Raw genomic sequence first — 17827 nt, 5'->3', positions numbered from 1 at the left:
GCAGTTTGTGCTCTGACAGAGGTGCTTTTTTCCAGTGTTTGTAAATTTATGTGCAGGTGCTTTCACATATAGTAGGTGGTTTGGGCTAATTCTCGGGGTGCTGTGTCCATGCAATGCATGCATTTATGTATGTATGCACACATCACTTCCCCACCTTTGTAGACTGAGTACAAGCTCTGCCACATGGTGATGTATTGTGATCACATAATCTGGCATTTTATCTTTCTTTTCCCCTGTTATGACTGAGGCAGCCATCCCATGCTGTCAGATTTTCATTATTTGCAGCCACAGCACACAGCCTTCAAGGCCCCATCCAAGCTGTGGTGGCAGGGTCAGGAGCAAAGCCCCAGCTCAGCCCTCACTGGCAGAGGAATGGGGCTAATGCGCTGGTGGAGTTCTCAGCTGCAGTGCTGTTGTCCTTACTGGTCTCTCAAAGTTCTTTATTGGATGAGCTGAGGATGCAATGGTGAGAGGAAACTTATGTCTCTGTTGTTATCTAGCTAAAATCTTTCCCCTGTTTCTCCCTTATGCTGTCCTACTTCTGTCTGGTCCCTTCTATGGCTTTCTACAGCACAGAATTTCCGTACACCCTTATTTTACCTCATCAGCAAAACTTTAAGGTGAAAGAAAATTGACTGCAGCTTTGTAACGAGCAGTGCAGAGAACTGATTGCTGTGGCACGTTTAGCTGCACGGTGATGACGTATTAGACTTCCCCCAGTCCAAGGGCTGTGACAGATCTCCTAAGGAGCTCTTTGCCCGGTTCAGTGATGGATCAGCTGCTCCCGTGCTCCTACCTGTGTTTGTCCCCTGCTGTGTAAGAGCAGTGCACTTGGAGCAGTGTGGTCGGAGGTAACTGAGGTAGTGACTAACATATTGCTGGGACTTTCCTACTTGCTGCTGTTTCCCCAGCTCTTAGACGTAGGGGAATTTGACACAAGCAGAAGATTGGGGTTGGCTGCTTCTCCCCAGCTCAGCCACTACTGGTTTCACTTGCAGTAAACCACCCACACAGCAGCAAAAATGTTACCAGGGTGAGGAAGCATTGGACTGCCTTCTGGGGGGGGGGGGGGAATTTCCACACCTGGCTCAGAGTCTTAATCAGCCCTTGTTCTTGTTTTAGTGCTATGGACAGCTGCTGTGAAAGCCAGCTCTGCGCTGGCTGTGGTTTGCCCTGAAATGAGCACTCCTGGCACTGTGAGCAGCCCACAGAGGTGCCAGGGAAATGGATCTGACAGGTTTGAGGTGTGCTGCATTCACTAACCAGTACGTGTACCTGACAGGCTCTGGGCTTGGAGGTTATGTGGGGCTCTGCTCCTCAGCTGCCTGGTAGAGGGGCTCAGGGAGCAGAGGTTGCCCTTCAGCATCGCAAGGGAATTAACAGAGCTGTCCAGTGACTTGTTTCTGCCCCAGGGGCAGGAACTGGGATCCGTAGTTCAGCATTAGAGCCCTATTCTGAACTGTGCTGGGCCTTTGTAACAGATGCTGCTGTTCTGAAACAACAGCAGTTCTTCCTGCTTCTGGTCAGACAGCCCCCGCTGTTCTTATAACTTGTCTTAAAGCCTCCAGCTGAGTTCCCCAGTGAGAAGGGCCATTGCAGTCACCTGCTGTCCTTTTCGTTTCTGTTTTGCATGTTATCTGCCATTGCTTCAATTTGCCACTCATAGCACATTCTGTTCCAACTTCTGCAAATGCACAGTGGCAGGATAAGCAATGTGGAAACTGGGCTGTGCACAGTTACTCTTCCTTGACTCCAGAACAGCAGCCAAGGGATGCAAGCAGCATCCTTGTTTGATCAACAACCATACCACAGCAAAAGCTGCTATCGAGCACAAAATCCCCCAGTCTCCACTCTTTGTAAGAACAGTGTTCAAACTCCTCTTCTTGCTGAGCAGTGTAAAAAAATCTACCAGTGTTTGGGTGGATGCAGAAGTACTGATGTGAAATTATTTTGTTGTACTAGTCCCTGTGCTTCAGTGGAGCCTATAACTCCGCGTTTCAGCCTTTTCAGTCTCAAGTAAAATGTGTGGTCCTTCTGTCACCTTACAGCTTCATAGCAAGCCACAGCTTCAAGCAATGAGAATGATTGCAGGAAGGCTCCAGTAAGCCCTATAGCTTTTCTGTTCAGAAATGTAGTTTTAATTTTTTGGAAACATTGGTTACTCCAGAACAGGCCATGTTTGTTTCCAATGTTGTTAATAGATTATAATATATTACTGGTCATAAACTGTCCATCCTCCATCCCCATCTTTTCTCCCCAGTGTATGGTATATCACTGCCAGCTGCACCAGGACGGTGTGTGCTATGGATTTAGGGGTGAGCTAGCAGTGCTTTTGGAGGCTGTGCACTGCCGTGCAGCCATCTGCAGCTCCTTGCTTGCACACCGAGGCAGCATAAAGGGTGAGCCATCAGCTTTTGCTTTGAAAGTGCTTCCACAAAAACAGGTTGAAAGCAGCTGGTATGTTTGCAAATCTATTTGAGGTGCCAAAAGCTGTGCAAGGTACACTCAGTTGCTACACCCAGCCCAGGAAGTGGAAGGCCTGCTGTAAAAACTTGTGGCCAAGCAGAGTGGCAGAGTGGGTGAGGTGAAGCTTTTGCCGCAAAAAGCCATATGCCAACAGCACTGCTCTGATCTTGGTGCACCGAGAAGGCAGAAGGGATGCGCTGATAGATGTTGGCCCTAACTGGGTGTGATAGGTACTTCTGGAGGGAGAGACCTGTGTATGGGCTTCCAAAGGAGCCTGAGCACTCTGAGGAGGGTGGTGTGGAGGCTCCATCAGAGAAATCACTATTTCCTGCAGGCTGAATGTCTGCCAGCAGGTTCCAGCACAGCAAAGCAACCAAGGAGAGAGCTCTGGGTACGTTCTGCATGGTTTAGATGAGGGTGATGGATCTGAGCAGAGCTGTAGGTTTCTGTTCCAGATGGTCATGGTGAGTTGACAGGCGCAGTCATTCCTGTTTCTGCTTACCACTGTGTATCTGGTGATTTCCTAAGAGAAGACACAAGGCTGTGAGTTCTCCCCTCCATGTGAGCAAGACACACAGTCACAGCGCTGTGAAGGTAAGCCCTTTTCCTTAGGTAGGAGCCAAAGCAACATCTGCTACAGCCTTCATGCAGAACGGGGTCAGGCTGAGATGCGTACTGGGGAGAATAAGAGGCTGAGCCCACTCCTTGTGGCTATAAAGAGATAATAAGGGAAGAGGGAGTGTGGAGGGCAGTGTTGTGGGGGTCTGTGTGGGTGGCACTCAGCATTCCCCACAATGAAAGCAATGCACTCCCTCCTCTGTGCAGCATCCTGTGTGAGCTCGCAGGCTCCAGCTGTGGGGCTCTGTTGTTTTTCAGCCTGCCGCTTTGCTGACTAACACCTCCGCTTTCTGCCAGGCTCATTCATATTTTAACCCATTTCCTGAGCTTTGAGGTGGTTTCTTCTATTGCTTTTCCCTCCAGTAGAACGCAGTCACTCAGTTCTCAGCTGTTCTCCTGTCGTGGTTGACTCATTCCTTATGGTAATACGTGATTGTCTCCCTCTTAAATGTCACCAGAATTGTTTTTAGAATCGTTATGCCTGGTCTGTGTCTTGGAGCCAACCAAGGAGGGGGGAGCCGGGAGCCAGACCACCTCCCTGCCTGCGCTCTGATGGTTGCTGCTGCCTCTTGGTCCCAGAGTCTGTTTGGAGACAGGTGTTAGCAGAATAAAGCAGTATTGAGCTGTCGGATGTGGTCCATAGTGTACTATTTAGTTAGGTTTAACCACTTAACGACTTGCCACCAGTGCCTCATCCACTCATTCTACCAACCCCACTAAGTGACTTGCATGACCTTTTAGATCTAAGCCCTAGAAGTTTGCTTTATCTGCTCTCCCACCTTGTTCTCACATAAAAGTAAGATAAAAGAGCAATACAGTAATAAATGATGTGTGGGAGCCTGGACCTGAATTCATTGCCTCCTCTGTGTTCACCACATCCTTCTGTCAGTAATACTGATACAGTGATGACGTCAACCACCGCCTATCGCTGTGTATTCCAATACAGCACGGCTCCTGGTGCGCACACCGGGCATTTTTCTCACTCAGTGCTGATGAGAGCCACCTGCTCTCCATCTCCCACATGCAGTGTCTGCGGTTCCAGTAACCGTTTAGCCAGGCCAGTCCGGCTGGGGGAGAGTTGGAGGGCTGACATGGACAGCTGAAAGGACGGGGCAAGGTAATGTCCGTGTTCCCATCAATTTTCCCTGCTGCCAGTTTGCTCCTGCTTGATACCTGTGCCCTCACTGTAAATCTTTCCCTTTGCTGATGTGGCCCTTGTGCCCCATGTCATTCATGTTGCCTCATACTGGGCAGCCGGAGTAGCCTGATGCCTCTCTGTTTCTTTGGGCATTGTGATTAGGTAGCTGTGTATGTTGCTAATGAAGATTTCGAGAAGAAAACTTTCTTTTGCATCTAGCTGGTGGCCTGAGAGACTTCTGCAGACCTTCCGCTCTTTTTACTTGGATGTAACTGGGGCGTTTGTTTTCTCATGCTTGGAAATATCAGGAATAATAAGCAAAAATAATCTTGAAAGTCTGTGTACTGGTCTCATCTCCTCTTCAATGATGTATTTTAAAACATTGCAGAGTCATTTATGGGTATGCATATAGATGAATGGATAATCACCTTTTATTAAGAACAGCCAGGTTGGATGGGGCGCTGGGCTGCCTAATCTAATGGGTAGCAACCCTGCCCATGGCAGAGGGTTGGAACAGTCTGATCTGTGAGATCCCCTCCAACCTAAGCTGTTCTGTGTTTAACATGATGCCATGATTATCACAAAGGGGTGGAAGGGGCTTCTCTAATACAAAATAGGGAATAAGTTTCTGCCTCTGCTCATTGCCTACTGCCATTTTGCCCTCTGCTCAGAAGTGAACAATCTCACAAGCAGGGAACTGTCCCTATTCTGCTCCTTTGCTCTTATCCAGAAATCTTCCATCTGAATTGCTTTGTTTTACAATAACCTTTCTCCAGTGTGTAATAACACCGGCTAATGTTGCTATAAAACTACTTGGGCTTTGTTGCTTTGACTTTATCTTGTTCAATCTTTCCTGTTCTCTGAGTAGAAAAGAAATAAAGAAGAAATAACAGACCAGTAAGCAACAAAGGCTTCCCTCTTATTGCTTTGCCTCTGTTGGCAGCATGAAGGAAAGCAGAACGACAGCAGTGTTGTGGCTGCAAAACACTCAGGGCACTGCCAGTTGAATTCTGAAACAAGCAGCGAGTCTGCAGAGCTCTATGGGAGTCCAACCCTTCCTGCCTTGGCTGAAGAAGAAGCAGCAAGCAGCCTGCTTCTGCTTGCAGAGAGACCAAGGCTGTGGTGTGTGGCAAAGCAGTGACATTGAGGTTGGGCTTGTGCAGCAGGGCACAGCTCTGAGGGATCAGTGCAGCCCCTGAGCCAGCACTGGGCTGCACTCAGGGAGAGGACACGAAGGCCTGAGGTGGCACAGCTTTGTTCTGGGCCTAGTGATATCTAGGCTTTGACGTACAACTCATTTGGTACAGCTCTTCTATTGAATGTGCTGCAAGGAACAGAGCTTGTGATAAGATATTGCAAGCAGATGCTGCAATGTGAGGAGGCTTCCCATCTGCAGGGGACTGTTCCCATGGGGCAGTTAGGTGAGTGTGGTTTGGATGGTGTGATGAGGGGTGCCTTACTCAGAGAAGGAGGAGTTTAGAGAAGAGTTGGGGAAGGGTAAACGAGAGCCCAGGTGTTGCTCAGTAGTGGGCTGTGCCGTAGTTATCAGGGACTGGTGGTAATGACAACAGTCACAGAGAATATTTGGAGAACTGGAGAAAGAGCCTCTGTCCTGCTGCTCACAGCAGGCAAGGGAGACAAGCAGGGTGCCTGGGCTCCTTGGTGAGCTGGAGCAGCTGCTTTTCTGTGTCTGCAAGGGAGTGAGGGCAGCAGCAGCACAACTGCTCCTGCTGCAGAGCTGAGGTGCTGCTGCCGGAGTGAGCCCTGCTGATCTCATCTGGACACTGCAGAGCCTTGAGAGCGAGTCTCAGATCTCACGTGGTTTGCAGGGGCTTTTTGGTGGCTGCTAAATTTATTTTGCTTTCATTATTTGAGTAAACTTGGAAATTTTTAAACATCTTGAGTATTCCCCAAGTGGGAGAGGCGTTGCTGGCGTTCTCTCTGATGGGCACCTGGGTGTTTGCTTCTTCCACATCATTTTCACAGGTGCCTTGCTGCAAACCAGGGCCAAGTTTTGCAGTGTTCTGGCACTTGTTGCTTGCAAGCATGGCTTGCAGTCAGCAGAGGGGCTCCTGCGGGGTCAGTCACTGAAAGTGTAGCAGTCATCTGTATTTGGTGTTGTTTCCTCATTTTGTTACACACATCTTGCTGTACCCTTCTCTGAAGACCTTCCTTTCCTGTAGGTTCTTTTCACCAAAGTGTATCAGGACAGTCTTCTCCAGAAGAGTGCTATGCATTATTATTCTTGTGACAGATGGGAGACTGTTCTTTGTTTTACTCTTCCTGGCTCTGTGGAGTCCCTTAGCTGGATGTCCCTTGCTTATTTAAACATACAGAGTCCAAATCAGTGAGTTCTCACAGGTACTACCCATACAGACCCACACTGACATTCAGACTTGTTTATTGGACTAATGCACTCTAGAGAGGTTTAAGCCACAACAGTGTCACTTCTATTTGCAAGACATTTCTAATTGCAGGAAGTTGATGAAGGAAAAAATGAGTTAGCATTTAACCAAGTGTCTTCCTGTTGCATGGATAGGCTGAGGCTGCAGGCACTTTTCCGCTTGCTCTGAGCAAATGCTGCTGGCAAAGAGCAGAAATGTCACTCATCTGTATAATGGCCATAGGCCCCCCACCCCAAACCCTTAGCTCATGGGAGGGATGTATGAAGGAAAGCTGAGATGCCTTGCCCAAATTAAGCAGTTCACTTTTAGACATGTAAATGAAGGCTTGATTAATTCCACTTTAACCTCCAACGCACATGAGCAGATGGCTGAGCTGAACCCCTCATTGTACAGATTTTTGCTTTTTTTCAGGGCATCCAGTCAGAACCAAAATGAGGAACAAACTATGGCTCCAGAGTATTTCCTTCTTCCTTTTATTCCAGTACAGTAAGTTCACAGACACATATTCCTGGCTGTACACAAGGCTTGCCTTCCTGGTCATGGGCACAGGCTCTGCAGGGCTGTACACAAGAGTGCCACAGGGCAATAAGCACAAGACAGATGGTAGTGGAGAGGGTTCCACGGGGAGGGGAGGTGAAGAACAGGCAAGAGAGGGAGCAGAGCTGGGCAGATCTCAACCAAATTGCAGAGTGGCATCAACAGGGATGGGATGCTGCAGAGACAGTTATTGCCTTGCACTGAAATGGCTCCTGGTGACATAGGGGTAGGATTCCTCCCCAAAACTTTTGCTATCGGGAACGTTCTGGTGGCTGATAGCTGGATATACAGCATACATCGCAGTTGGAAGCCAACCGGACGCTGGAGTGATCTCTCCCAGTCTGAACCCCTTTGCTCAGGTCTGCACTGTGCAGATGACCACTGCCACTTCCCTTGCTGGTTCTTATCTGCTGCTGCTGGACAGAAAAAGGTGGCAACAAGAGCATCTGCACAGAACGGGCGTGAGCTCAGCATTTCACACGCTGATCTAGGCAGAGCCCTGGAATTAGTGAAAGAGGTGAATTCAGAGTTGTATCTTCTGCCATACTGTGATGTCAGTATTGCGAATTTTGAGTAACATGAGGAATTAACTGTACTAACTTCTTTAATAGTTAGTTTAGCAGGTCGACCAGGCTGGATCTTACTGTTAGAAGTAAAATCCTTTGATCTTTTTTTCTGAAGCTGCCAGGGATGGAATTCATCCTGAAGTCGATTGGGTTCATCTAACCTTTTATTACTCCCTTACCAGTAAAAATTTGACCTCTTCTTCAATTCGTTAACAAATTCTTGCAGAGATAATTGTGCAGACAGCCAAGGAGTAGTAGACTTTTTGACCAATATCATAATAGCATAGAAGAATGATAATTAGCAGTGCTTATTAATTTATAAATAGTTGCTGCCCTTTCTAAAAGAAAGCAGGGGTAACAGCTGTCTTTCTTCTAGAAGAACAAAGTTATTCTAATGAAGAAAAAGTATCTTGTTTGGGACCAAAGCAAGAAATGCATGCCCTGGGGGCTCAGGGCAGCCTGCTGAGGACACAGAATGAAGAGCTAAGATTGAAATGAAACAAAATGAAATTAATGAAAATTTCAGAACAGAATTCTGAAGTCAGAGTGAGAGGAAAAAGTCAAAATGAAACAAAATAACAGCCACGTAATTTGAATAATGCAATGTGTAGTAAAGCACATGGACACAATTTGGAGACAGAGGCTGCTGCAAGAATCCCCACACTTCTTTTTCTGCCACCTTCCTGCTTCACTGGAGGTCTTGCACAGGGATCTGAGTGCTGAAATAGACAGTGCCATGCTCAGAGTGATAGGGTGTTGTATGGCACATCTGCAGAAGCTCTTTTTACTTCTCAGCCTCTGAGAACTGTTAAAAGAGTAAATGCTGTTTTGTGGCCACTTGTAAGTGTGCTCATTTTCCCAATGACAACACTATGATCTCCATAATTGCCTCTCAGGTTCTCATCAGAAGTCTGTTTCAGTTTAAGTGATCAATAAATTCTGCCAGTCACTTCAGCATCAGAATTACTTATGGAAATAATAGTGGGAAAATTGCAATACCTTTTTGCCAACATTTGATGAAGTCTATTCCAAGTCTCTGGAGCTGGATATGAAAATCATTGATGCTGCAGATACCAAACTGTAGAAAATTTTAAGCTGAGAGAATGGTAAAGAAAGAATTACTAAATTACCAATTTTTAATGTGCCAAGAGCCACGAATCTTAGGTTGTGATCGTGTGAGAGAGGGCAGAGAGACGTTTGAAAATTCAGCCCCGGTTTGGGCACATTCTGGTATTTCTGTACATCATCTGCTGCTGCAGCATTCCCAGTAGGTATTTCTTTATCACTGATGGCTGCCAGGGGTTCACCTCCCTTTGGAGGTGGAACATTCCTGTGCTCTAGGACTGGAGGCTTTCTGAGCCTGGTGCAGGGCAGTCTGTTCTCTTTGGATGTATCAGGACTCCCAAGGGCTGTGTGTTGATACCAAGTTCTGCTTGTTGCAGCATGGAAGCTGGTATTGTGTTTTCTCTCTCCAAACCTGCAGCCACATGTCGTGAAAACCTCACTTGTTTTGTGGACTATGTGCAGACCCTGTCCTGCCTCCTGAGGAATGACCTGGGTGCCAGTTCATACAATATCACTGCTACATGGTACGTCTTAATAGAACACAGTTTTTATTGCAATCTGCTTTGCTGCAGTGACAGATCAGTCCAACTAGTTTATGTGATAGAAGTGGACTACTTTCTTTGGTGTTTTTTTTTTTAATGGTTTCAGGGTTGATGAGGACGATCCAGAAAACACTGTGGCAGCCTGCAGTCTCCTGGAATTGTCCAGGAGCACCAACCACACAGAATACATTTGTACTGTGGACATGACTGAGCTGCTGGCAGACATCAAAGTCCAGGTGGATGTCACAGAGATAGCTGACAGGCAGCATGTGATTTCCAGAAGTTTTTATATGAGAGAAAACAGTAAGTACAAAAATGATGGGCTCGATGTATGTTGTTTAAGCTTGTCTCGATTTGCCAGGATGGAGTCTGGGCAGGGAATGAGCAAGACAACCAAGGGTGGGGAGCTGTGTTCAGTGTGCACTCCTCTGGGCAGGACAGTGGGATCCTATTGTTGCCATTATAAACTGCAGAACACCTCATGACTGTGCCTGAGCTGAAAGTCACCCAACTGTGCAAGTGACTATGACTAAAGGAGACCTGTGTGATGAACAGAACAAAGAACTCCGCTTTCCTCATCTCCCAGGAGCTAGCTGCCCTCGTGCTATTTTCCCTGGTTCCTGAGATGATAAGGAATTGCAGAGATGGGCAACAGAGTCAGGGACAGAAGGCATTCAGAGCACCAGATGTCACAGTGCTGCCTGCGCAGGAGTTTGTGCTGTGCAGTGCTGCACCCCCCAGGGCACTTCTGGCCCCTCTGTGTTCTGCCTTCCTCATACTGCGCTCTCTTGCATCTGCACTGATGTTGTGAAGAGTAACACTGTTGTGTCTTCACCCCCAGTCAGACCACAGCCTCCATTCAATCTGACTGCTGTGTTCACAGAAGGTTACAATATTTCTTGGGAAACCATCTACCAGAACCCTCTTTTCTACTTTCTGAATGAGGAGCTGGAATATCAGCTGCGTTATAAGAGAGGGGCTGACACCTGGGAGGTAAGTGAGATATTGGCTTACCATCAAAGTACCAGCAAAGAGGGGACCAGCCCTAGCAGAACAGGAGCACTGGTGTGGAAGAAGGGTTCTTGAGGTTTTGAAAAAGATTCTATTTTGCTTGCCTGGACTAAGAACAAGCAAAACTATAAAAAGAATTGAGAAGCAGAAGCTGTTAGAAAAGTACAAGGTTCTGTGGGGAAGAGAGGTAGATCATTTGCTTCTCCTGTTCTGCTTTGAAGAATCCCCCAGGGCCTCAGGCAGCTGCTGAGCAGCCAGAGTATAGCCCACAGAAACAACATGACAGCATGAGGGGATTCCTTTGCAGGGCTCCAAGTGAGGGTAAGGTGAGAGCACTCTCTCCTCACTGACTACTTGATGTGTAATTATTTACAGACTCAGAAGATTAAGTCTGTCCATGAAGACAAACGGACACTGGTGATCCTGCCATGGGAACTCCAGGGGAACACTGAGTATGAATTCCAAGTGAGAGCCAGACCCCGAGAAGACACTGGCTACTATGGATTTTGGAGTGAGTGGAGCTCCCGGCTGACACTGAAAACCAGCCCTGCTGGTACGTTCTGTTAGCTCTCCCTGTCCTTCCAGTTTGCTCAGTGTCAGAGAATGCTACCAGAAATCTACTGAAATCTAATTAATTAGAACAAAAGCTAGATAGTCTGGTAAAGGCAGGCATTTGGCTTGCTTATGGGTCCATGAACTCTAGGCAGGAGAACTGAGCCCAGGCGCAGGGAGCTGACCTGCCTCAAGCACATCGGCTGCCAGCTGCCCTGTGGCATTGCTGCAGCAGTGATGCACAGCTCCTTTCATTGCTGAATCCTCTCTGACCAACTTCACCCATACCTGACCTCATGGACAGGGGCTGGTCCCCACATAACAGCCTCAGAGTCTCTAAGAGAAAGTCTGGGGTAAAATCTCAGGGTCTTCTTTCTGCTGCTTATTGACCACGGTCAAAGTGCAAGGTGAGTCTGAATGACCTTGTCTCTTTCTCCAGCCGTGACACAGAGAGCAGGCATGGAGTGGATGCTGTTCTTTATTGTTGCCATGGTGATCACTGCCTCAATCACAACCTTTCTGGCCAAGCAGCAGAGGTAAGAGCCCATAGGGAAGCTGGACTTAAATGCCCCTTATTTGTTCTGCTAAAAATAGGGTGTTCACATGCAGCCTTCTTTGCATATTGTGCCTTCAGGCATAGATACAGCTGTGGCCTTGTGAGGGCCAGCAAAGTATAGTCTCCAGCTGGTGTAATGTCAAGAGTGCCTTGCTTTTCTTTGTCAGCTCTGATGCCTCTCAATAGGCTGGGTGGAAGAGAACACTGTGCACAGGGACTGAGCAGAGGCCTCCAGGCTCCTGAACTGTTTTTCCTGGTCCTGTCCATGGTCTGGAGATGCCCAAATGGGAGCAGGCATGGCTTGCTGCCCCTTTTCAAGGTGGTGCAAGTCACTCAGTGCAAGCCTGGGGCCTCTCCCCTCTTGCAGAGAGACAGTGTGCTTAACCCAAGACCTTTCTTTTTTTCTTTTCCAGCTTGTGGAAGAAGATCGCTTGCATCCCAGATCCATCTGCCTTTTTCAAACCACTTTACCTGATGTATAATGGAGATTTCAAGGTATAAATGAACTACATAAGCAAGTGAAGCTTATGACAGATTCATAAAATAACCTGGATTGAAAAGGACCACAACGATGATCTCATTCCAACCCCCTGCTATGTGCAGGGTCACCAACCACTAGACCAGGCTGCCCAGAATCACCTGCAGCCTGACAAAAGTAAACTAAAAGGCCCCACATTATTTCCTGGGCAAGGGATTCTCATTAGTACAGTAAGTGAAAGAACATCTCAAGGGAATGCTGCATGGGATCAGAGCCCTCCAGTATGTTTTCTGTACTGTGATGGTCTTTATGCCTGTGCTGCTCATGTCTTGTAAATGCTGTCTTAGTGATGAGCTGAGCTCATATTTGAACTGTGAAGTTTCTAGTTGTGAAGGGAATGGACAAAGCAATATCAGGACTGCAATCTCATGCTGCAATCTCATGCTGCCATCAAGGATTTGGACTGTAGGTTTTGCTGTAGGCCACATCTCCCAGTCCAGCCTCTGCAGTAACACAGGCTCAACATTAATCTTTGCAGTTCTCGCTGGAGAGTCACTTGTGCAGACAACATATAGATATATCACCCTGGAAAGATGGCTAGAATTCTGGGGAGAAATAGCTGCTGTGTCACAGCACTGTATGTGCAGCTGCCTCCTCCATGAGGAAGTATCTTTGTAAAGTGAGCAACTTTGCCTAGCCCTCATTAATTACCTTCTCTTTTAACATCAGTCAGACTTGCTCACCTGACAAAGTGTCTTGCAAAACTCACAGGGTTTTCAGGATTTGTCAAGATTAAAAAGTAAAGAACATTGAGTATCCATAGACTTTGCATTAAGCTGAAGAGAACCCCCAATGCCATTGTAAAACTGCGAAAGTGCTGGCACTGAACTGCAGAGATCACTGCCTCTTTCTGAATGAGTTCCTTTTGTTCCTGCTGGCTGGTAGCACTGCTCATAGGCACTTCAGTGTCTGCTTTTTGTTTCTGCTTTTCTTAGACCCTCTGCAAGAGAGTTGCCAGCGGGGCCCTGACGATCATCGTGTCCTTTCCTGGTGCTGTGTGGATGATGTGTGCAGTTGGGTTAAATGGCAAATTTTGCATGGGCACCACTTAAGCTAAAGACTACAGCAGTTGTTTCTTTTCTTTCCTGCCTTCCCCTTTCAGTCCTATCACAGCTTCCCTTATCTGCATGCCAGGGGTACTCGCATCTCCTTTTGGTGCACATGGTTGTTCTCAGGAAAGGAGCCAGGACTAGGTGAGCCCAGTGTGGGAATTCCTAAAAGTTAAGGGATGGCACTCATAGTGGAAGTGAAACCAGCCTGTCATGCGCAGAGCCGTGCTCTTGTCAGAGAATCTTGTGGCTTCACCCTGCTCGATGGGACTGATGCTACTGCTGGTTTCTAATCTGCTTGGTCAGTGCTTCTGGGAAGGAATGAGTGTCAGTTACAGTGTTGCTAAAGCTCAGTTCTGAGAAAGTTAATGAATTTGCAGAATAAAGCAGCACACGAGATTCAGAAACTGACAGCGTCAAGAGGATGTGGTGACCTCACTAATATGTGAACAGTCATCTTTATCATCATCATTATCAGCAGGCAGAAAAACAATCAATTAAGGCTTGTTCAACTGCATCTTGCCTGCACCAAAGCAAGTGCTCAGGAAACGTCTGTAAATAATGACAGTAGCAATGCTTGCACAGAGCAGACCTGGGTTGGACAGGAAGCAGTGAAAACATCAGAGAACTGTTAAGACAGAAAAGGAGAAGGGAAAGCAGAGGAACATTGTTTACCACTTAGTGTATGTGGGTTCTTATGTTTATGTTGGGTGGGAACGTGCAAACGCGTGTCAAGAGGGCATAGGAAATATTCTGCTTGCTCAGTTCTGAGGAGGGAGTTTCCTGCTGTTCCCTCAAATAGCCTGTTGCATGCACAGCTTTAACACTAAGCTCTTTGCAGCTTAGGTTAAGAATAATTTGGAATAATTAGGTACTTCCTGCAGTAGTGAAGTTTCTACACTTGGTGTCAGTGTGTCACAAGATGATCTCTTCCCAAAAGCAAGGGCTGCTCTGAAACAAATGCCTGCTGTTTAATATGTAGACCCATGATGGCAGAGGTTGAACCTTCCCACCAAAATCCTGTTACACGTTGTTGCTGTGTGACAGATGGCAGCAGAGTGTGTGTGCTGTAATGCTAGTGGTGGTATGCAAGGACAAGATCCAACGTGAGACACCTCCCAGTCATCCCAGTGTTATCTGCACCAAGCAATAGCTACAGCTCTTTGATGCCTGCAGCCCCTGCCCTGTCCATCTTTCTTGTCGCTGTGAGAGACAGGACTAGTTTTGGGCATGGTAAAGATGATCTTCACAAAAGATCAGGTCAAGCCTTGCCATGAGCAGCTAAGATGAGGGAAGTGACAGAACAGGGCTATGTGTGTGCTGGCTGCAGATGTTGCATGTAGAGAAGCTGACTTTGCTTCCAGAGAGAAACTGTGTCCCAGAGAAGGGTGCAGGGCAGACATGGTGGCTTAGGGGGGATACCTCTGGCTGATGAACTGGGAATGCTGCTATGGGCAGTGGCAGCTTCTTTGGTTGGTTTATGTTGTTTTTTGTCTGTTTCAGCATGAGGAAAACTGCAAAGCCATGCAAATCTCTTAGAGGTGATTAATTTTGTTTATGTGAGCTATTTTTTCTGCACTGCCTGTTCCTTGTAATAACTGCATCTCATACCCTACCACTTTAGGGGAGTCGGTGATATTACGGATCAGTGGTGCCTCTGAAAACCAAAAATCTTCAGTCGCCTCTGTAGAAACTCACACTTGACAATACTAACCTCTCTCTCTCTGTTTGTGTTTTCATGCAGAAGTGGGTTGGTACATCCCATATGAAAATGACCATTGATTTATTTGAATGGGAAATAGTCCCTTCAGAAGTCCTAGAAGTTTTCAGCATGCGTCCTTCCAACTGCACCTCACAGGAGGAGATAAAGGAGTTGAAAAATGATCTGCCTTGCAAGCCTTGTGTGTCCTGCCTGACCGCCCCAGTCCAAGACAGCCTCCTGTCAGGTGTGAACAGCAGCAGTGTGACTCAGGACCGCTCATATGGACATTTGTCCATTGACACTGTGACAGTGGCTGATGAATTTACACCTTGTAACTGCCAGTGCAACTGTAACCGCATGTACAGGGAACAAAAGCATAATGGTGATGAAGATAGTGCTGGAGAAAATGGTTACCCCAAGGTTAACATTGATGACGAAGACAGAATGCCATCCAGTGCCTTGCATCTGTCTGACGTGAGCTCACAGGACAAAATTCTGGCCTCAGGCACTATGTCCACAGGTCACCTGAGGACTGCAGGTGCCCCAGGCCACCAGAAAGTTGAAGAGGCTGTGGAAGGAGGGATGGGGAGCATCCTAGAAGCCCTCTGCTTGCATCCTAATCAGTGGGATTTGGAAAATCCAGCTTCTCTACCTTCTCCTGATGGTGAAAGTGTGTCCTACAGTGAAGGATCCTGTGACTTTTTCCCGCGCAGTGCAAGGCCTGGTGACAGTTACCCCATGATCTGCCTAGATTTGGACACTATTGACAGCGGCTTTGTGGACTCGGACTGCGGGAGTCCAGTTGACTGTGACTTTGAGCAAAATAGCCAGACCAACTGTGGGTCCGTTTCTCTTGAGCAGGAGGGAGAGGACTTTCCGCGGAGCTATGTCAAGCAGTGGATCTCCTGCCATGCTGACAGCCCTGCCAGCGGGACTCAGACAAACTGAGCAGTTGATTTTGTTCTGCAGAGTAGAGAGCCTTTCCCATCCTGTGCCAGAAGCAAAGTGTTGGCCAAATTCAGAAGAAAAAGCAGAGTTTACTCTGTGTAAGCTGTACTACATACAATGGAGAACAGTTACATCCAGAGAGATACAGGTCTATTTCTACTGCCACTCATTCTGTCCACATTGTATCAAACCCGGCATGATTAATTTTCTTTCAGCATTCTTTGTCAAATCCTTATATAATGACTACAGACTTTAATTTTTCACAACAAGAAAAAGCAACTGTACCTTTAAAATTGCTCTTTAGCTTACATAGATTTTTTTTTTTCTTTTTTTTTAAAGTAAGCTTGTAAATAGTAGAGAACTTTAAAGGGTTTTTCCCTGGCATTCTCTTATGACTCGAGTTGGATGTACATGGAATCTTATAAGCGTATCTAATGGCAAGTATGTTTGTTACATTAAAGTTCCCTTACCCTATTCTAACAACAGGTGTTGTTACTTTTCCAACCACTCCCCTCTGTACACACACCTGTAAAGTTTGTATTAAGTATTAATTACATCCATCCCCGTCCATGGGGTATAATCAAAAACATTCCTCATCATCAGGGAATGGCGTATCCAAGAGACAAATCATACCTCAGGTTTTGGATGAGGCTTGCCTTTGCAGATAGAGTCTATAAATTAAAAATCTTCAAAACGTAATTCCAGAGAAACTCCTTCTGCTTGGGCTTCCTACTGATCCTGCACCTCTCCACACGTTTTCCAAGCATATTAACTATAGTGCTGAGTAGCTATTAGAATTATGCAGAAGTTTCAGGAATGTTGTACCACCTGGATGTGCCTGCAGCTCTGTCTCCTGTCTTGGGCTTTGCTGCAGCTCACAGATCAGCAGCACAGAGCTTCACCAATCTCTGCTAGCTCATACAGCCTACAACGAAAGTGGCATTTACACTGCATCTGTGATTGTTTTCTCCACATATCTCTGCCTGTTTTGTTTAGGATAACTGTCTTAAAAAGTTAATGTGATACTGATACTGAATGTGAACACCTCACATCTTATCTAGGCACAGTGCTACTAACCCAAGAAGCACTTGGCTGCTGATTGTACAGTGAGAGAACCTGTGTCATTAGCAGTGTGTTCCTGTAATACCAATAAACACCCTTCCTTCTCCCCAAGCTTTTACTCCAGACTTTCAGCAACCCCACAGCTCCCTGTAGTGGTTTCACTCTGATGGCCAGCTGAGCTCCACGCTTCTCTCTCACTCCCCCTCCTCAAAGGATCAGGAGTAGAAAACAGGATGAAATAAGGACAGAGAAATCGCTCTCCAATTGCTGTCACAGACAGCACACTCCCTTAACAAGAGGGAGCTTTGCAATGAAGAGAAGCTGTTTCTTTTACAGGTGGGTGCTGTGGGAGATTCTTCTACGCATCCACAGCCCTTATTTGATTACTTACAGCAGCTGTGCTGCCAGTCGTGCTCATGTTGAGCCTACATGGGTTTGCTTGTTTGCCTGTACTGTTTTTACTGCCTCGAGATATCCCATAGCTCTGGCCTTCCTGCGTACAGAGTGATTGATATCAGTGAGTTAGGTTCCTTCTCTCCTTTTTTTTTTCTGTTTTTGCCGTCTTCTGCGGCTGTGCTGCAAGTACCCTTCATGTCCTCAACGAGGCAGCAGAGGAGCGAGTCAGCTCTGCTTCCTCGTTGGGGAGATGCGTTCCTCGCAGTGTCCTGCAAGCTCTGCTGTGTCTGTGCAAATGCGCACTGGGCAGAAGCACCGCTGATGGTCTGTCTGTAACTGCCTCCTACAGACACATCATACAGCTGTTTGCTCTTCTAAAATGACCTCGTGGCAATTGGCCAAGGCTGCTGAGGGGGGGAGGGGGATTTCACCCATCTTTCTGGGCCCTTTCTCATCTCAGTTCTATATGTTCCATGCTTCTGATAACATCACTGACCCCAAAACTGCTGGAGGAGAGGTTTCTATCATTGCTACACAATCTGAAGCCACACATCTGGTACAAGGTGGTGTTTCACAGCTCTGTTGGACTGAAGCTGCCTCTGGTCACTCAAAGAGGCAGAGAGGAGATTGTATGGCACGTGGCACAAGGATTGAAAACAGGAGGTACAGTCCCCAT

At 47.0% G+C, this 17827-nt stretch overlaps 1 protein-coding gene across 5 annotated transcripts; it reads left to right on the top strand.

Moving 5' to 3' along the window:
• The first annotated feature begins 3999 nt into the window (after window positions 1–3999).
• Window positions 4000–16173, top strand: IL21R (interleukin 21 receptor). 5 transcript variants are annotated; one of them, XM_042828211.1, is made up of 9 exons: window positions 4000–4201; window positions 7039–7113; window positions 9173–9319; window positions 9444–9640; window positions 10221–10330; window positions 10724–10901; window positions 11340–11436; window positions 11870–11951; window positions 14788–16173. In XM_042828211.1, the coding sequence occupies exons 2-9, from the start codon at window positions 7073–7075 to the stop codon at window positions 15691–15693; spliced, it is 1758 nt and encodes a 585-aa protein (XP_042684145.1). In that variant the 5' UTR covers window positions 4000–4201; window positions 7039–7072; the 3' UTR covers window positions 15694–16173. The 5 variants fall into 5 exon arrangements, with proteins under 5 accessions (XP_042684145.1, XP_042684144.1, XP_042684143.1 ...); XM_042828210.1 differs by having other exon boundaries at window positions 4001–4201; window positions 9214–9319; window positions 10179–10330; XM_042828209.1 differs by having other exon boundaries at window positions 4001–4201; window positions 10179–10330.
• The last annotated feature ends 1654 nt before the right edge of the window (window positions 16174–17827 follow it).

This window comes from Centrocercus urophasianus, unplaced genomic scaffold (genome assembly GCF_019232065.1).
Source record: "Centrocercus urophasianus isolate 14NV4802_14NV808 unplaced genomic scaffold, USGS_Curo_1.0 seq_29, whole genome shotgun sequence".
NCBI lineage: Eukaryota > Metazoa > Chordata > Aves > Galliformes > Phasianidae > Centrocercus > Centrocercus urophasianus.
Note: the sequence above shows the minus strand (reverse complement) of the source record. Positions and strands in the feature narration are given on the sequence as shown.

Coding starts and splice junctions, on each gene's coding strand:
- IL21R (XM_042828209.1), top strand. CDS start 7,073: ATGGCTCCAGAGTATTTCCTTCTTCCTTTTATTCCAGTACA. Junction 9,641..10,178: donor TTTTTATATGAGAGAAAACA/GTAAGTACAAAA, acceptor CTTCACCCCCAG/TCAGACCACAGCCTCCATTC. Junction 10,902..11,339: donor ACTGAAAACCAGCCCTGCTG/GTACGTTCTGTT, acceptor CTCTTTCTCCAG/CCGTGACACAGAGAGCAGGC.